At 44.4% G+C, this 19,198-nt stretch overlaps 2 protein-coding genes across 6 annotated transcripts in view; one reads left to right on the forward strand and one right to left on the reverse strand.

Moving 5' to 3' along the window:
* Nucleotides 1–669: 669 nt before the first annotated feature.
* Nucleotides 670–3,335, forward strand: ss18l2 (ss18, like 2). 2 transcript variants are annotated; one of them, XM_017705048.2, is made up of 4 exons: nt 671–914; nt 993–1,069; nt 2,934–3,015; nt 3,115–3,335. In XM_017705048.2, exons 1-4 carry the CDS (start codon nt 846–848, stop codon nt 3,184–3,186), a joined length of 300 nt encoding a protein of 99 aa, XP_017560537.1. In that variant the 5' UTR covers nt 671–845; the 3' UTR covers nt 3,187–3,335. The 2 variants fall into 2 exon arrangements, with proteins under 2 accessions (XP_017560536.1, XP_017560537.1); XM_017705047.2 differs by having other exon boundaries at nt 670–1,069.
* Nucleotides 3,336–3,477: 142 nt separating this feature from the next.
* garre1 (granule associated Rac and RHOG effector 1) overlaps nt 3,478–19,198 on the reverse strand; it is a 72,689-nt gene continuing 56,968 nt past the window's right edge. For all 4 annotated transcript variants that reach the window (XM_017705045.2, XM_017705044.2, XM_017705042.2 and 1 more), the window contains 7 exons: nt 17,987–18,084; nt 17,152–17,277; nt 12,845–13,950; nt 9,215–9,380; nt 8,877–9,014; nt 7,144–7,222; nt 3,478–5,927 (listed from right to left, as the gene is read on the reverse strand). In XM_017705045.2, coding sequence (XP_017560534.1) covers nt 5,598–5,927; nt 7,144–7,222; nt 8,877–9,014; nt 9,215–9,380; nt 12,845–13,950; nt 17,152–17,277; nt 17,987–18,084 — 2,043 coding nt within the window. In that variant the 3' untranslated portion in view covers nt 3,478–5,597. The remainder of the gene's footprint in view (nt 5,928–7,143; nt 7,223–8,876; nt 9,015–9,214; nt 9,381–12,844; nt 13,951–17,151; nt 17,278–17,986; nt 18,085–19,198) is intronic.

Raw genomic sequence — 19,198 nt, forward strand, 5'->3', positions numbered from 1 at the left:
TTACTAAGTCGTGGCCACAACAATCATCTCATTCCCACACCTTACTAAGTCGTGGCCACACGTTGGGATCCCATTCCCATGCCATACTACATCATGGCCACAACTTAATCATCTCATTCCCATGTCTTACTAAGTCGTGGCCACAACAATCATCTCAATCCCACACCTTACTAAGTCATGGACACGTGTTGGGATCTCATTCCCACGCCGTACTAAGTTGTGACCATGACTTAATCATCTCGTTCCCACACCTTACTAAGTCGTGGCCACGCATTATTTTTATTTATACAGCGTGTCTCCAGCGGGGCTCCGTACTGAACTGTACTTTATTTGACGTGACGTTCAGTTGGCGACTGTCTAAGATGCTGACGCTCCCGCTGGGCTGCTCCAGTAAACAGGCACTGAATCCTGATCGAGTGATGTTCTGGACTTTCGCCGGAGGAAATGTTCCCTAACCGGACCTTACGGAATTTAAAGACCTCGGTCCCAAACGGCCAGTGCAATATTTATGTTAAACCTCTGGAAATAAAGCTGAGAGTCTTGAACCCCACAGCCTGACCGCCTCGCTTCAGACCCCCTGAGATCGCGTCCAGGGCTGAACTGAAGCTCGGCCGCGGTCCAGTTACTCCAGCGCCGATGGTGGGCAGTGACTCTTCCGCACCAGCAGGTGGCAGCGTGCGAATGTGCTGGCTGTCTACCTGTGAACGGGAGCGGGCCGCTACCAAAACAAGGCTAACTTGTTTTCCCTACATGAGGAGGTTTTCCCGAGGAGCTCGGATAAACCACCAGAACACAGCTGGAGCCGCCCCGTGAGCTGGACCCGGACCCGGACCAGGACCAGGACCATGTCTGTTGTTTTCGTCCCGAAGAGGCAGCGCGGGAAAGCGCAGATCAACCAGGAGACCATCCAGCGGGTGAGACGAGCCGCGGCCGCTCCTCTAAACACTGTCCGCTCACGTTCAGCCAAGCGCCTGACTGTCCTCTGCTTCCAGCTCCTGGACGAGAACGACCAGCTGGTGAGGTGCATCGCGGAGTACCTGCAGAAAGGCCGGGCGACGGAGTGCGTGCAGTAAGTTCACCGAGCAGCTGGATCTCGAGCCAGAGCGCCACGTTCACTTCTGCACCAACGTATTTAAGGTGGAGCGGGAAGACTCGAACAAAAACACCGGCGAATACGAGGCCGGTTTCAGCCTGGCCGGGTCAGGTTTCAAGATACGTCGTTAACTGTCCGTTAACGGTGGGAACGCGATCCTTTCTGAGCGGTTTACGTCGTGGTACAGTCGCGGTCTAAAAAACTACATTTCCCATAATGCTCCGCGTAGTGTTTTGCTAAGCTAAGCTAAGCTCTGGCGTACTTTACTCGACTGTCCCACTGCTGATCCGGTTCGGTGTCATTTAGCCCGCTTAGTTTCCAAAATGCCACATTTAATTGAGGGAAAGCGGGATTTCTGTCGGCTTCGAGTACATCGATAATCAGCCGTCGTCGTTTTAGAAAGCTAACTAGCGATGCCCGGATGAAACTGCCCCAGCGATGGTCTACGGTATATGTAGTCCACAATAAACTACAAAAAATAAAAGTCCTGTCTTTTTTTTGTTTGTTTTTTTTTTCTTTTTTTCCTCTAGTTCTTTGCTGGCTTCCGAGGGACCACAAGGCATATACTATTAAAAAAACGTTTTTTAAACGTGTTAAACAGGCATATTGCCCTATGATGGACTACTGGTCAGTGCCATTTTAAGTGGGCAAGGCTCGGGACTGGATATATCTGTGAAGCATTAGGTAATCTTTGTGTTCACGTCCCCAGAAAGTTGGAACAGACTCAATATCTCTTTAGCCTGTTATGTAAACCAATGCAGGTGAATTCCACTGCCTTTTTAAAGTGTCTGTACTATTAAGATGTTAAGATATAAGCAAGGTTATAGTGGTTGGATAGTGTAGTGGGTAACACCTCTACGCTGTAGACTGGGGTTCAATCCCCACCCGGACAAGCACCCTACACTATACCAATAAGGGTCCTTGGGCAAGACTCCTAACACCACCTTCACCTGCCTGTGTAAAATGATCAAACTGTACGTAGCTCTGGATAAGAGCGTTTAGCTGAGGCCATAAATGCAAATGTAAGGTTATTCACAGGGGTTTGGTGTGAAATGCTGTTATTGAGAAACTTAGAGTGAACTATTCACAGGTGGTGGTGACAGGAACCAGAAGTCGGAGAGCTTCGTCAAAATTGGCATCACAATGTTTGTTTGTTTGTTTGTTTGTTTACTTACATGGAGTAGTTATGCAGATTTGAAATAGGCTTCGGCCCAAAACGTGTTAAAAATCCATGCTGGGTATTGAGTGGCAGATTAGTCCCCAAAGTCCCCGATCATGTTCACTATATTCCTTTATAAAATCTCAGAAGACTCGTGTAGGTTCACCGGTGGATCTGGATGGTAAATGAAATGTTTATATCTGTGTTGTAGTCATGGTGACGCCTGGTTCCCATCACCACCACTGTGAAGACATACGAGTCTCTACAATCAACCATTTCACCCCAAACCGCTCTGAGCTGGGATTCCCGAAAGAATATCAGTATAAAGATGACCTTAATACTGAGGGAGCAGTTGTGGGCTGGAGGTTAGGGAACTGGCCCCCGTGACCGGAAGGTCGCCGGTTCAATCCCCAGAGCAAGACACCTGACCCCCAACTGCTCCCTGGGTGCTGTGGATAGGGCTGCCCACCGTTCTGGGCAAGTGTGCTCACTGCCCCCTAGTGTGTGTGAAATTTCCCTGTTGTGGGACTAATAAGGGACTTAAACCCAGCCCAGAATGATAGTTTACATCTGACTGAATTATGCAGATTTTGAACAATGCCTTTTAGCCCTGCTGTACTAAACGCAGGTCAGCAGTCTTTCTACGATGAGTCACTTGGTTATTCTCATCTCCGCTTTCAGATACCAGCAGATCCTTCACAGGAACATTGTTTATTTAGGAACGATAGCTGATGCCAGCCCTGATCTGCCTGACGCCACAACAGTGAGTCCACCGGAAACCTACAACGATCTTGATCTGGTTAGGTGTGAAATCCTCCGTGACGTCGTGTTACAATGCCAGTTTGCCTTTTTTTCTCTCCAGGCTTCTTGCGAAGAGGCAGCAACACCAAATGGTACCACAGAGAATTCGGAGCCGTCGAATCGGAGCAGCTGACGAGTGCATCTGCCTACAGACTTTGTCCCGTTTACAGTATTTCATGTCTATTTATTACTGTTGAATAATAAATAAAAGGCTCGTCCCACTTTCCCCCCTCAGTGTTGCTTGAGAACCGGGTGACCAGGTGAGAGGCCTTAAAAACAGCATCTGAACACGTTTCTATTATATTTATTTATTTTTTTTGCATTGCTGGTACACTTGGAAATATTCAGTTGCCAGCTCTAGTGAACGATAAGCAACATAAGCCAAGCAAACCCCCTTCATGTCGTCGATCAGTGTGATGTCTTCTGTCGTATTAATTCAAACTGGTTTTAATAATTCTTGAAAGCCACTAGTAAACCATTTTTTTTTTGACACAGTTGATAAATGCTAAACTGAATGTTTACAGTCCAAGGTCTTTGTTGATGTCTTCTTTTTTTTTGTTGTTTCTTTGTTTTTGTTTTTTTTTTTGTTTTTTTTAAAAAGGCTGCAAGTTTGGGCGAGAACACAGACAAAGCAAACAACCCCTACGTTTTGATTGTGCAAAGCACAGAACTATAAAAAGATATATTTATATACAGCAAACGATTCTCTGTAAACATGGTAAGTATGTTAGTTTTTCAGAAAACATGGTCATATCATAAATACAGGCAACATTGGCATCCGCAAACATCACAAAAAAGTTAACATTCTGGGCCGTTTCAAAGCAGCCCGCAGCCATAAACCGAAAAGGTACGGGTTCAAAAAGAAAAACAAACAAAAAAAAAAAAACAAAAACCCAAACACCCCAATCTATAAACGTTTTTAGTGTTGGTAATGGCGTATTTGGTAACCTTTTGTAGATATAACACGTATATTTCAACTCTGTAGAAAAGAAAAAAAATGTGCTTTTCACATCTTGGGAAAAATAATGTTTTACTTAATATGCCTATATTATGTTAACATATACAGTAAATGGTATAACATGTAAGAAAATAGAAAAATAAGATTAATACTGTCAATATTTGTACAAGAAATATATCGTATTTCAAAGGAACAAGATGTTATGTTTGTTTTTAGTGTTAGTGTCATTCTGGAAAAAATAAGCCAATCAAAAAACAAAAAAACAAAACATGAAAACGTTGACTTTTACCCCCAGGGGGCATTTCATAGCAGGTTACTAGAACTCCCAGACTGTTTTCTTAAATCAAGCACCTTTCACCCAATGAACAACGCTTTGGTTGAAGGAGGAAACAAAAAACAAAAAAAAAAAAAACGATGCAAGTGCTTTAATATCAACATGGCACGTAGTTCACTGCTAATGTTTTTATACGTTTTATTATTATTTCTTTAAACTTTGTCAGATGTTGAAAAAGTAGTGTATTTCTTCTCAAATTACACATTTGCTATGAGTACTATAGTTTCTGCCGAGCCTGCTCAAAGCTTCTTCATAAAAAGAAGTAAATTATATTTATTTATTTTTTTCCTTCCGAGTCATTTACAAGCTATGGAACAGCAGCTGGGAGCTGTGGTCTGGGTGATCCGACACGAGATTTGGCAGTTACAGCTTTTTTTCGACACAGTTTAGTCATGGGTGGCGTCCCGGTCGCGGCCCAGGCCTCTCGATGGTTAAACGGCCACGCGCGTCACCCAGTCCACCCCCGAGGAACACGCCGGATAAGTCGCCTGCCTTCCGCAGCCAGGCCGAAGGAACCTAGAATCTGGAATTCATGGTAAACTCTATTACTATTTTTTTTTTTTTTTTAATTCCAGAACTGGAATTTTACAGAATTCCAGACGGCTGAGCGGAGTGTTCAGTCGAGCTGTGGAGTGGAAGCTCAAGCCACAACTTGTACGAGCTGCTGGGAAGCATGAATCATGCACTAGAACGGCGCGGATGGCAGTTAGGACGATTTCGTCGTAGCCGGGGGAGGAACTCGCGGTCTAACGAATACAAAAAAGGGGAAAAAAAAAAAAAAAAAAATCGCCACAACGTTCAATACAAATTCTGCCTATAAAAACCACACTCGTCTAAAGAACTATCAAAATGTACAGGTTGGTAGTCGGAGTAAGGGTCGAGAAGAATGTCTCGGCTACAGTTTTGTACTAGGCCCAAGAGCCGAACAGTGAGATGGCGCCCACCTGACCTCGTACGTTATTCCTGTCCAGCTTCGAACCCTTCGGGCTGGAGTGGCTAACATGGTTCCTTGGCAAATGGGCTTGTTTAATCAATTCGCTCTGCAGCGTCCCACCTTTTGAACGCGCCCCTAGCACTGTCCGCCGCCAACGCGGATTCCAACCTTGGCATACCGAAATGGCCACCCTTAATTGTTGATCTAGGACCAGTCTAAAGCCTACGCGGCCCTAACCTTTGCACTATTACACTCGAAACGTAATCCCTGGACCTACAACAGCGATTAAAAGGCAACTTGCAGCAGTACTAGGCCGGCTCAGTACTGGTGCAGGTACGACGGCCGGTGTTCGGGTTTCAGCGGGAAGTTTTTGAAGCCTTTGCTGAGAGCTTTGTGCTGCGAGGCTTGCTGCTGCTGCTGCTGCTGCTGCTGCTGCTGGGCGAAAGGGAAGCCAGAGGAGAGGCCGCTGGAAGGAGTGCAGTCGTTGGCTGTCGACCACACGGGGGACTGCAGTATTTGCATGGAGTCGCTCCACTGGCTGGAAGGGATGGGCATCTGATAGAGGGAAGAGCTGGGATTGGGCATCGTGTTGGAGTGGGAGGAGTGCTGCCACGGCGCCTTCGGGGGCCAAGTTTTAGTTTTGCTGTCCTGTAACGCAAAGGAAGAGAACGGGAGGATTCAAACGACAAGTTTGTTAGTTCATGTCGAATCACGTAACAGAGACGAGTCCAAATTTTTAGAGCATTCGAATAAGAACCACGAGAAGTCCGAAGTGGGGAAGCGAAGAGCCGGCGTTCTACATAATGGTCATCGTTTGTTGTCCAGACGAGGACCTCCATGCTGCACAGCAGAAAGGACAATGTGCACCTACAGCACGTAGAAAGATTAAGCTCCAGCTCGTTTCTCCACCACTCAGATTTACTGGAATATAACTTTCACATCATTTAGTGAATTTGCTGTTTGGGGTCAACCAACTTCACAAACTCGCCGTTTTAGCCGAGATGAAAACAGATGAGTAGCTTTTGTTTATTCTGAAGTACGGACAACTTTCTCTGCGCAAACTTCAAGCCACAGGTCACAGAGGATTTGTGCTAAACATGTAATTAAATACTGATGATATCTTCTGTTTTTTTAAATTATTATTATTATTTTTTACCCGATTTTCTCCCCAGTGTAGTCGTCTCCGATTCCAATTCCAGGGTGAAGGCACCACAGGCTGAGCTGAGTAGTATCATGTTGAGTGATGGGGGGAGAACCGGGGGGTGGGGGGGGGGGGGGGATCCTAATCATCCAGAGAGAGCGAGGCCAATTGTGCTCTCTTGGACCAGGGATCAAACTCGCGATCTCCTGATGACACGGCCAACGCTTAGACGGTTGCGCCACTCAGGAGCCTCTAATGATCTCTACTATACGTTTTATCACCTTTCTGTAAATCACTGAGCTGCCACCGGCATGAAAAGTGCTATAAAAATAAAATTATTATTATTGTTATTATTAGTATTATACAGTAACAGAGAGACTATGAGTGGTGTTACTGCTCTGCTCTGCTCCAGTGTGAAGGTTCCAGTAGCCTTAAGATTCCCCTACTTTTCCTAGGAATGCCTTATAAAACTGAATATCAAATGTAATGGAAAAGCCCATCCCTATTCCGGAAACAGGGAAAATTACTACTACAAACTACTAACCAATAACAATATTTCGCCTCCCCCTCACACCACACCCCACCCATCACGGAGAGAAAGCTGCCTCAGAGACCCTCCCTGAAGGCGCGTTTCACTCAGAGATGCGTCAAGGCTCGGAAAGAAGCACAGTACTTCCCGTTTACCTTGACTTCGAATGACAGTGTGAGGGCTGGACTCATTACCTGGTTATTGTCATCGCTGGTGTGATGGAGAGGGGGAGAGGGCAGCGTACACACTTCCTGCTCACCACAGCTGTGCTTCCTGCACACAAGGACAAAAACAGTTTAATGGTTTAAAAAATGTTGTGCTTTTACAATTAATATCAACAAACGTCCGAACACGTCCCCCCAAATTACAAACTGGCATTTTCTGCACATTTTAATGCACAATTTCTATTTATTATCTATTTATTTGCCAAGTTTATTATATACTGGGGGAGGAAACATCATATAGAATATTATGACCCCCAGTTGTAACGTTCCTGAAGTATGTCGGCTGTCGTCTGGCTTCGTGTGTGCATGCTGTCATATGTGCAGGTCTCTGACTGGCCACACAGAGGCGCTGTTCAGTATAAGTGGTTGCTGAGCCACAACCTGAAGAGACGTCTCTCTCCCCTCTGATGTGACCTGAAAATACACCTATCTAGACCAGACAGGCATGACTAGACACTCCTCTCTTCTCTTGCTTTGTTAAATTTGTGCGATCATTGTTGGAGCTTCTGAAACAAAATTTCTGGGGAAACTTCATTCCCACACATGATGCGGATTACTGCTGTTTGCTCTCACACACACACACACACACACACACACACACTTATATATATCCACTTTATCAGCTCCACTTACTGTATAGCTGCACTTTGTAGTTCTACAGTTACAGACTGTAGTCCATCTGTTTCTCTGATACTCTGTTACCCTGTTCTTCAGTGGTCAGGACCCCCATGGACCCTCAGCAGACACAGAGCAGACACAGCAGTGCTGTTGGAGTTTTTAAATACTGTGTCCACTCACTGTCCACTCTATTAGACACTCCTACCTTGTCAGTCCACCTTGTAGATGTACAGTCAGAGACGACAGCTCATCTGCTGCTGCACAGTTTGTGCTGGTCATCCTCTAGTCCTTCATCAGTGGTCATAGGACGCTGCCCACAGGACGCTGTTGGCTGGATGTTTTTGGTTGGTGGACTGTTCTCAGTCACTGAGATGTTCAGAAACTCCAGCAGCACTGCTGTGTCTGATCCACTCAGACCAGCGCAACACACACTAATACACCATCACCACCACAATAGTGTTACTGCAGTGCTGAGAATGATCCACCACTCAAACAGTACCTGCTCTGTGAGGGTCAGTGGGGGTCCTGACCACTGAAGAACAGGGTAACAGAGTATCAGAGAAACAGATGGACTACAGTCTGTAACTGTAGAACTACAGAGTGCAGCTATACAGTAAGTGGAGCTGATAAAGTGGACACTGAGTGTAGAAACAAGGATTGCTTGATGGATGTGCACTTATGTTTATTGCTTATGCCCTACATAGTCTCTATGTTGATTATATATTGTGTATTGTCTGCAAATAACATGTAAACTGTCTGCATATATTACTTGTCCATATACAGTCTGCTGCATATTGTCTGTACCTAATATATACACTGTCTGTATATTGCATGAACGCTACAGAAACACCAAATTCCTTGTGTGTTAATATACTTGGCCAATAAATCTGATTCTGATTTTACACAGGCCACATTTTATGCCTCTTCCCAAATTATGCCGAGTAACTGTTAAAATGTGCAGAAGTGTGTTCTCTGTAGAGGATGGAATCAGTTATATTTACTATATGTGAAACCAGAGAAGCCAAAGCTTCTGTAAACACAGTTCTAATGTTCAGGGCTTCACTGTCATGAGGACATTTTTTTACCGTCTTGGTTTCACTGCTGCTACCAGGTCAGGGCCAGAGAACATAGAGAACAGGCTGTCCCCATTGGCCGAAGAGGTCTCGTCACTCGAGCTGGCAGAGTCGCCCTGATTGGCTGACCAGGTACTGTTCACCGCCTCCCTGCCACAGAAAGGGAAACACGTCAAAATGTACTTACTAAATAGTCTAATAAAAACGTCTGATCGTTTCATTCGGAAACCATGAAGCACCCGGCACTTATGTTCCGAATCTGACACCAGGAGGAACGACTGCGAAGAGACCACAGCGGCCTCAGAGTGTCATCAGTACGGCTGTGATTGGGCTCTCTGGCTGTCACTCACCCTTCACTGTAGTACTCTGGGTGGGACCAGGTTCTGTGCTGGTCGTCGGGGAGTGGCCAGTTGCTGCGGGCGTTGCTAGGGCGACGGACATGCTGCGCCTGCCGCTTCTGCTGCATGGCCTGGTTGACCCCAGCAACGTAACGCGCAAACTCCGGATCTGAGCCAACTGAGAGAGAGAGAGAGAGAGAGAGAGAGAGAGAGAGAGAGAGAGAGAGAGAGAGAGAGAGAGAGAGAGAGAGAGAGAGAGAGAGAGAGAGAGAGAGAGATAGAGAGAGAGAGAGAGATGAAAGGAAAAGAAAACAGGAGTGTAAATCTGTGACCTCAGAGATTTGATATGATTTTTTTTTATTCAGTACATGAAACAATTATTTTGGGATGACTCAGACGACAAAAGCAACACAGCGGCGTTTAACATTTATTTACATCAGTAAACAGTCGAACACTCAGGGCTCCTACTCATGGCCACAAAATTAGCACAAATTTTATATCCATTATTTAAATGAATTAATTTTAAATAATTTTAATTTGACCATTCAACTCAATCCCAACATCCCAAATCCATGCATGCTAGTTTCCACCTTCAGATCTACAAACACTGGGCATCAGTGACTGAAAGGGAGAGCGCGCGCGAGAGAGAGAGCGCGCGAGAGATAGACAGAGAGAGATAGAGATAGACAGACAGAGATAGAGAGAGAGAGAGCGCGTGAGAGAGAGAAAGAGAGAGCGAGAGAAGAGAGAGAGAGCGAGAGAGCGAGAGAGAGAGATAGAGAGAGAGAGATAGACAGACAGAGATAGAGAGAGAGAGAGCGCGTGAGAGAGAGAGAGAGAGCGAGAGAGAGAGAGAGAGAGAGAGAGAGAGCGAGCATGCTCAGCTCTTTTTGAGCTGCCGTGTTTAGCCCTGAAGCTCAGTCTCTTTATCCAGACTGCCCAGCACAGCACAAACGCACAATGGAGCCGTCAAACACACAAAGACCTGCACTGCAATAACGAGAGCTCTGCTAAGGCACTATAAAAACAGTGAACACGCAAACCGCACCCACCAACACTGCTGAGAGATCAGACACCAACTGACCGTAAACATCACACTCATTTCTCACCATACGGACACACGTTCCTCTCAACTGCACACACACACTCAACACAACGTAAAAACACACGTCACTGAAGTCCCAAGTCAAACAAAGTTCTTCCAAAAACTTCAAAAAATCTGTATCTATCCGTCCATCAATCCATCAATCCAACTCTGTCCGTCCATCTATCAATCCAACTCTGTCCGTCCATCTATCCATCCAACTCTGTCCGTCCATCTATCCATCCAACTCTGTCCGTCCATCTATCCATCCAACTCTGTCCGTCCATCTATCCATCCAACTCTGTCCGTCCATCTATCTACATACATACATACATACACCTGTTATATATATATGTGTGTGTAGGTGTGTGTGTATGTATGTAGATAGACGGATGGACAGAGTTGGTGTATGTATGTGTATGTATCTACATACATACACCTGTTTATATATATATATATATATATATATATATATATATATATATATATATATATATATATATATATATGTATATAGCGCTATCGCATCACTGTTGTCATGATATCGCATCAGTCTAGAAAAACTCTTTTTTTTGTCGTTTTTGGTTTTTGACAATTAGAAAATTTACATTGCATGTAAATTTCAAGATGAATGGGCTAAACGAAATGACCCAAAGTGACTCCGAAAAGTCTGATTCCATCGACTTGCATTAAAAGTAAATTAGTAGGTTTTCTATTTTTCCTGTAAAGTTATAATTTAGGAGAACTGCCTCAAGCTGCCTCAAACTGCCTCAAACTGCCGCTAACGCACCATCACCGGACAGCTAAACACGCTCGGAGGAAAGTGCCAACCGCCAGTTCTGTTACGTCAGCTAACAGGCGCCCACGCTGGCTGGCACCACGCCGGGTGACGGGGGTCCATCTGACTCACCCAAGGGGGAAGCAGCATCACCAGAGATCGAACTTGTGATCTGCTGATGACAGCGTCAACACTTGGATGATAACCCAGTACACTTAGAACAGCGCAGGCACAGTAAAAGCTGCTCACTGTGAAATACAGCGGCTTCAACAAGAAACGCATGCAGTCCATTTTTCGATTCTCTGTTGCTGAAGGTCACTTCACTTCAGACAGCAGCAGCATTTCAGCCAGACTGCTCTGTACCGCTATAGTAACCGGCTCTCTAATGGTGTGCGAGCGTCACTAATGACTCTCCTGCTCTGGGGGAAATGTGCTGAGTGTCGAGCAGCAAAGTAGTGGCCCTGATATCGGTCTCTCTCTCTCTGTCTCTCTCTCTGTCTCTCTCTCTGTCTCTCTCTCTGTCTCTCTCTCTGTCTCTCTCTCTGTCTCTCTCTCTGTCTCTCTCTCTGTCTCTCTCTCTGTCTCTCTCTCTGTCTCTGTACCGACATGCAGCTCTCACATACAGATCCTGACCAGCTACATCCATAATTTATACTGTACTGGTGTTTATTCACTCTCTACTGTCCGAAGCGATTAACTCGATCAGTGCACATGGGAGCTGTTCTCATCACGACCGCCAGCGCTGATAAGCTGTCAAAGTGATGGAGCCTTAAAGGTGTGAGTGAACCCCAAGTCACAGAGTTCGTCAATATTGGTCAACACATTAGACCAGAACGTGGTTTATTTATATTTGTAGCTATTTAAACTCAGTCATTCGCCATATCTTTGAATTAGACCAATTCAAAGATCAATGATGAATGACGCTTTAGTCTTAAGGGCCTGTCTAAACCAAGGAGGACAAACTGGGGACCTTCTGGGCCAAAGTGCTGCAGATATTATTCTTTTATCCTCATCATCTTCTTTCGGCTGCTCCCTTTAGGGGTCGCCACAGCGGATCATCTGCCTCCATCTTGCCCTATCCACTGCCTCCTCTACTTTCACCAACCATCTCCATGTCCACCTTCACTACATCCATAAACCTTCTCTGAGGTCTACCTCTTCTCCTTCTACCCGGCAGCTCCATCTCCAACATTCTGTGCCCAATATATCCACTATTCCTCCTCAACACATGTCCAAACCATCTCAACCTGGCCTCTCTGGCCTCAAATCACTTGAGAACAGCTTCCTTTGAGCCCAAGTCCCAGTTAAATTAAATTTAATTAATTAATTAAATTAAGCCACTCCCTCTACCAGTGATATGATGTAGTTTTGCCTTGTTTTTGCTGAATAGACGCGAAGCAGAACTCAGACATCCTCAGTAGGCACTGTTTAGACGCTCCCCAACATAACAAGTGCTGGCGACGTGCGGTTCTGAACCATTACGTCCAGCAAGATTAAATTTTTTGAGAAATAAAATTCAACATTTGATACGTCGCCTTTGTACTGGTTTCAATTACACACAGGGTTTAAATGATTTGCACAGCACTGCATTTTGTTTTTATTCACATTTTGCACAGAATACCAACTTTTTATGGAAATGGCTTTGTATAAAAATATGTTGTATTATTACATCCCTATTACTGACACACGCCACAGAACATAAAACATGACCAGAACAAACTAAGCTAGTGCAGACTTAATTAATTACTATGCGCTAGACAAGTAAGGCATTATCACTCACCTGCAGGGTCGAAGGGGATGGTGTCCCCCAGCACCCCAAACACTCCTTGCTCGCTCTGCTCTCGATTAGGCCAGGTGTTGTTGCGCGGCCCCGGCGGCGCCTTGTGGCCCAACATCTCGGACACCATGCTGTCCATGTAGGTGCTGACCAGCCCCAGGCTGTATAGGTCTGAGCTGAGGTCCGGGAGGCCAGGCGTGCCCCACTGGGTCATGTGTCCAATCGGGGAGAGCCCTGCTGGTGGGCCCTGGGGCCACTTGCTGGGGGCCCTCTGCTGGTTCAGAGGCTGGGGTGGCGGGGGCTGCTGAGATGGGAGCTGGGGGGATACCGGCGGTGGCTGCTGAGGCTGCGGCTGGCCAATAGGCTGCAGGAGGTGCTGGTAGTACTGCAGTGTCTGAGGTGAAGGCTGGGGTTGGGCCTGGGGCTGCGGGGGTACTGCTGTCTGCTGTTGCTGTTTGGGAGTAGAGGGGAGCTGAGGTTGCTGCTGTTGTGGTGGTGGTTGGGGTGGTTGCTGCGGTTGTGGTTGGGGCAGAGTTTGGACCAGCGGGATGGCACCGTGTGGAACCTGCGCCTGCGAAGTGGGTGGAGCCACTGCACTGGTCGTCTTCAGATCAGCTGCATTCGTAGAGGCCACTGAGTTCCTTCTCTTTACCAGCGGCGAGGCCTGCTGGGACTTGCCCATGTTGAAGCCAGACAGAAAGTCGATCACGTCCTGCATCTCCTGGTCCGTGGGCAGGTTCATGCCCTGCTCGTCTGGGCTCGAACCATTGGAGACCTGCTGCCCCGGGTCAGGGGTGCCAGGCACGCTCATCTGGAGCAGACTGTGCAGCCGTCCATCACCCAGCGTCTTCGGCTTATCGTCCTGGCCACTGTTTCCCGCGCCACCGGTGGCCAACATGCTGCGAGAGGGCGTGCTGGGGATAGAGTAGCTGCCGCCGGTGCTCGAGCTGGAAGAGGTCTTCTTGGTGAATTTGGAGGTGAGTTTGGAGATCGTCTTGGGCAGGCCGCTGGATGGCTTGGTGCTGCTACAAGGGTGGAGCTCGGCAGGGACCCCATAATCAGATGTGTCCCTCTGAAGCTGGATCTGGATGGTGGGCAGGGCTTGCTCCCTGAGGATAAACAAAACAAATACACTAAGACCGGGCAGCCCAAACTTGGGGATGATTGACAAGCTCAAATTTATTATAAAAATAATGCACACTTTAAAACAACAGAGCACCAGAAAAAAGGGAAAAAAGGAAGCATATTACAGATAAAAGCTAAAAGCGCTACTGTATAAATTCCCTTTTTTCATTAAGGTGAATAACTACTTAACCAGGCCATGTTCAACTTGTCTCAGGACTGAAGCTGCATGAATTGCTCTAGACTGGATGTCACTTATGTTAAAAAAAAATAAATAATAATAATAACAATAACAATAAAAAATAATGCAATGTTTGTCTTGAAAATTCAATGTTGACATTCACAGTAATGATTAATTGTTTCAGCACTGCATAAAATGGAACTACAATATTTTAAACCACATTAGGGACACTGTTACTTTAATGGCCATCATTTCTTGGCTATAATGCTCATTATCCATCAATTACATTGATAAAAATACTAAATACTGCTTGTTATACCAGTAGAGTATGTACACTATGAATCCAGCACTACGTCTGTGCTTTTGTTTTTTTTAATCATATAAATATGAATGATTTTCTCATTGACGTCTAAACGTTGACATCATCGGGAGATTGAGAGTTAAATCCTTGGTGATGCCATAAGCCAATCGTGGCAGCATGCCCTGCCTTGCGCTCCCTGTTGGGGTCGGATGCTCCTTCTTCTCTCCCCACCACTCAGCATGATGCCAGCCAATAACAATAGTATTAATAATAATATTAATTAATGGCCACATTTGCCAAGTGCATAATGTAATGTTCACCTGCATTTTAACCAATAAAGTGCAAAACACTTACAAAATCAAAGTAATACAAGTAATAAAGTGCACTAATATAACGTGGTTCTTTTCTGCTGAGGTTAATAACAGCTTGAGCTATTCATCTAATTTGTCTTGGGAGGCTGTATGTGGTTCGCTGTATTGTACAATACTGTAAAATCCCCATCATGGGACACTGTCATACAGGAATTCTCTTTAATAATAGAAAGCCTCCCACAGACACCCTGAAACCGCCAGCGGCTGTAGATACAGCTGGATTTCATCTCGTTTCATTTGGTATCAGTTCCTTGAAATGTGGCACAATATCTGAGCACCTTCACATTTCAGTTAGAGCGCAAAGATTAATCGTTTTTATTCCGAAAACGCAGCAAAAATCAACGATGTCATCTCTGCCTATAGATGAAACAACCCCCTCCCCAATTAATAATAAAAAAAAATAAAAATTATTGTACAAACACACACACACACACACACACACACACAGTACTGTGCAAATAATACTTTGTGTAGTTTGTGTTTATTTGCTGAGAAAAGTGTTAATATTTGAATGAACAAAATGTATAGAATATTTATTTATATATGTATATAGAAAAATATAGACCCAAGAAATTCTTGTTACTTTTTATTGTTTTTCTGTTTATTTGAATTATGAATACGACTTTATTCTAATGTATATTGTGATAAACTCACTGCTGAGGTCAACTGTTTAAACATTTGTTTAGATGCTCAAAATTTTCACACAGTACTGTGTGCGTGTGTGTGTGCGCGCATATATATATATATATATATATATATATATATATATTACATATATACACATATATACATACACATACACACACATATAAAAAATAAATAAATAAATAAACACGGGCCTGGACCTCAAAATCACTAAATCTTGGTCAGAAAAATGTCAGTTCCATACTTTCCCTCATTACCATTACATAATATTTTAATACCTAAACATTTTTGTCGTTTTCCAGTTTTTGACAAATAAAAAATGTCTGTGGCCTTTTACGTTCTGTATAAATTTCAAGATAAACAGACCAAAACAACTTTGAAAAAAGTCTGGTCTGGTTCTGGTCGACTCCCATTAAATCTAAGGTCATTTTTTCCCTTCTCCTGTACAGGCATCATTCTGGAGATGCAAGGTTTTCTTCCGACAACAACGAAACGCAAAGCAACAGGACATATTTAAAGAAGTGCTACATCATGAACAGAGCTCCAGCTGGAATAAGATGTCTCGCAGCACAGCGAGCAGAACAGAAGAACTGTGGGATATAGGGCAAGGCGAGTGCTTTCAGACACACTGGGGGATATTACCATAAATCAGCTTCCTTTCTGGCCTGGTTTTCCAAACTGGGCTAGAAGAGCCGAGTCAGCAGACAGCTGAGCGCTAAAGGGAACGGATGGTTATGCAGCAATGCGTTTTTCAGGACTGGGAGGAAACCATGTCCTCATCTTTCCAACATAACAAGAGGGCATGGCAATGACCTTGACCCAACCAAACCACAGCACGGCCTCTCTTGGCATCACACAGGCTGCTGTTGTCCTTCAGGCTGACGTATGTAAACGATCACTGTTCTGATTACCTGCCCCGTGCACTTCATTCAAACAGCAGTTTGAGAGTCAGAAACTCTCCTTATAACTTCAGTGTGAGTAGGCGGAGCCTAACCGCTGTGGGTTGAACATGCAGACCTATGTAAATGTGTTTATCACACTACATAGAGCTTTTTAATTTAAAAAGAGGGACGATATTTTTTTTTTTGTTTCCATGACGTTCAATATTAAACAAATCCATCTATAGGAACTACGATTCTTTTCGTACAGTCATTTAACATTATTATTATGATTAGTAATATTCAAATGATTATTAGTGTTAACATGTTAACATCAAACGTCTTCACGCAACCATTTCGTTGTCTCGCAAGCAAGTTTGTGCCATTTCAGACTATTTTTTCACAAGATTTGTTCCGTCTGGCCTTCAATGTCTGATCCAGAACCCTTAAAATGCTTAACTGACTTGTCGCTGTGTTGCAATTTAAAATGTACAGCTTCCCTGAAATGAGAAGAGTCATAAAAGAGAGTGCAGCAACTTAACATAATGATGAACATCAACGAGATGCTGACCGTTTGTCTTGAGACTACGTCGGACATCAGCTGGGTCTAGAGACCGTCACAGCAGCAGCAAACAAACCCCTCACACGCACAGTGTTTTGATTAGTATATATCCACTCAGGCGCAAAGCATCTGCTTGTGTTTTCCCTGTTCTGAGTCACCTGTAATAAAACCCCACGACTGGGCTGTGATAAAGCAAGAAGAGGCTAAACTGAGCAGCGCTGCTGTAACAGAGGAGAGGAAGGCCACTGACTTGCGCTCCTTCCAGCGGTTGAGGTCGAAGACGCTCGTGTAGAGCACATCCACCAGGCCGAGGGTTTTCTCAGGGTCCAGGCTGCGCTGCAGCAGAGACATGGTGGCCGGATCCTCCTTCAGACACCTGGCAGTTCAGAAAAAACACACAGTTCGAAGTTACTTCACTGCCATGCCTGGAAAAGTCAACGTCAAGTGGTACGAATGAACAGACGTTTTAGCTGCAGCTGCAAGTGGAAGATATCTAGACACATCACGGCTAAACGCCGTACATCTCTGTCCTGCTCTTCATGCTTCTATACGTCTTGTTCCACTGCTTTTTATAGTGTTTTTATACTCCCAACAACTTTTTTACGCTCGTAGCTTTTTGGCTACTATGCCATTTTTATCATTAAACTAACAGAGGCTGATAAATTGCACTGCAGAAATGCACAGAAAGCACAAATTTGATCAGGTCCAATCAGAAAACAAACATCTAAACGGGTCCGAATTTCAAGGCGAGTGTTGATTGCTGCCATTTGCCATAGCAAACAGCACTTTTGAGCATTAAAACCATCAAAAGAACAAAGCTTGCTCCAAACACCTCGTTCTACAATAAAACTGCAGTCAATTTAAATCAAGGACGATGTTTATGGACTTGCAGGCGAAGCTCTGCAGCAGATATACTTTGCCCTAATCTGCCTGTATTACTTGGCTCAGGGGTTGAAAACATGAAGCCGTTTGTTTAGTCTAGGCAGCTACCAATAAACAAAATGCCCTTCATGCAGGTATGTATGAAGAAACGGGCTATTCGTCACTGAATTTAAAGCCTGGTGTCCAAACACAGTTTTACTCACCATGTGGAAGGGACCTGAACTACAACCCTGGATCCTTCTAGAGTAATCTGGGGAGCGTACGCCTCCTTATTCTCTATCTGAGCCGTGTCCACCACAACCTGCACACAAACGGAGAGACAGCTATATACACACACAGTCTTAACAGTTTACAGAAACATGCTCGCGGGTATTACCCAAGGTTTATTTATTACCAAAGATCTAAGCCCTATGGAGAACATCAGGCCTCACATTAAACACAAACCAGCTTGGTTTTCAGCTGTATGAAGCCATCAATGCTGAGTGGAACATTTAACCACATCACTTCAACCCTTAAAGAAATCTAATGGAAATGCTACACCATCCTAAGTTACCTCGATCTGTCAGTTATTGCTAATTTACTGACTAATGATTTGTTGTTAAGGTGACTAAAAGCTTAAATGTTTTCCGTTTTTATTGGCACTGGAGTGCCAAGCACCCAAGACACATTTTTCAAAATGTATTTATTTGTGTAGTTTGTGTTTATTTGCTGAGAAAAGTGTTAATATTTGAATAAAGAAAATTTATAGAAAATTAATAATGAATATATATATATATAAAATAAACAGTGATGTTCTGGATGTCCGTGTGTTTGTTTACCCATCTCCAAGCCTCTCCTAGAGGAAGCCCAGTATTATATGTAGTTAAAAAGCAGCTCCTGGTTTGACCAATCAGTGCTCAGTAAATTGAGCTCATGATGTAATTGTTGATATTAACGAGTCTCTGTGGCGGCTGTGAAGGTGTCCAGGAAAAATATGGATATGTATATTGTGATAAACTCACCGCTGAGGTCAACTGTTTAAACAGTTGCCTAAAAGATGCCTAAAATTTTCCCGCAGTACTGTACATATAACTTAAAAGAGAAGTCCAGTATTTTTTGCTTTGTTTTTGTGTTTGTCGTTCAGACGCCATTCAGAGTGATTTGGTGTGAAATGGTTAATTGAAAAAAAAGAGACTTGGATTTCTTTACAGTGGTGGTGACAGGAACCCGGGGCCGTTTTATTCAGTGTATAAAATCCCCCAGAGAACCTACACACGTCTGAGTTTGTATACGGAACGTTAACAATGGATTTCTTTGGGAACTATTTTGCCGCACAACGCCCTGCAGGTACCTCTCCGCCATGAATTCATTTAAAATATACATTAAGGGCCTAAAACATTTCAAAACATCGTAAAAAACAAACATCTAAAATGCCA

Source organism: Pygocentrus nattereri, chromosome 7, assembly GCF_015220715.1.
Source record: "Pygocentrus nattereri isolate fPygNat1 chromosome 7, fPygNat1.pri, whole genome shotgun sequence".
NCBI classification, from domain to species: Eukaryota; Metazoa; Chordata; class Actinopteri; order Characiformes; family Serrasalmidae; genus Pygocentrus; species Pygocentrus nattereri.

What these genes read in the sequence shown, in the direction of transcription:
- ss18l2 (XM_017705047.2), top strand. Translation starts at nt 846, where the DNA reads ATGTCTGTTGTTTTCGTCCCGAAGAGGCAGCGCGGGAAAGCGCAGATC. An exon ending in CGGGCGACGGAGTGCGTGCA is followed by an intron (nt 1,070 to 2,933) that starts GTAAGTTCACCG and finishes CTCCGCTTTCAG; the next exon opens with ATACCAGCAGATCCTTCACA. An exon ending in ATCTGCCTGACGCCACAACA is followed by an intron (nt 3,016 to 3,114) that starts GTGAGTCCACCG and finishes TTTTCTCTCCAG; the next exon opens with GCTTCTTGCGAAGAGGCAGC.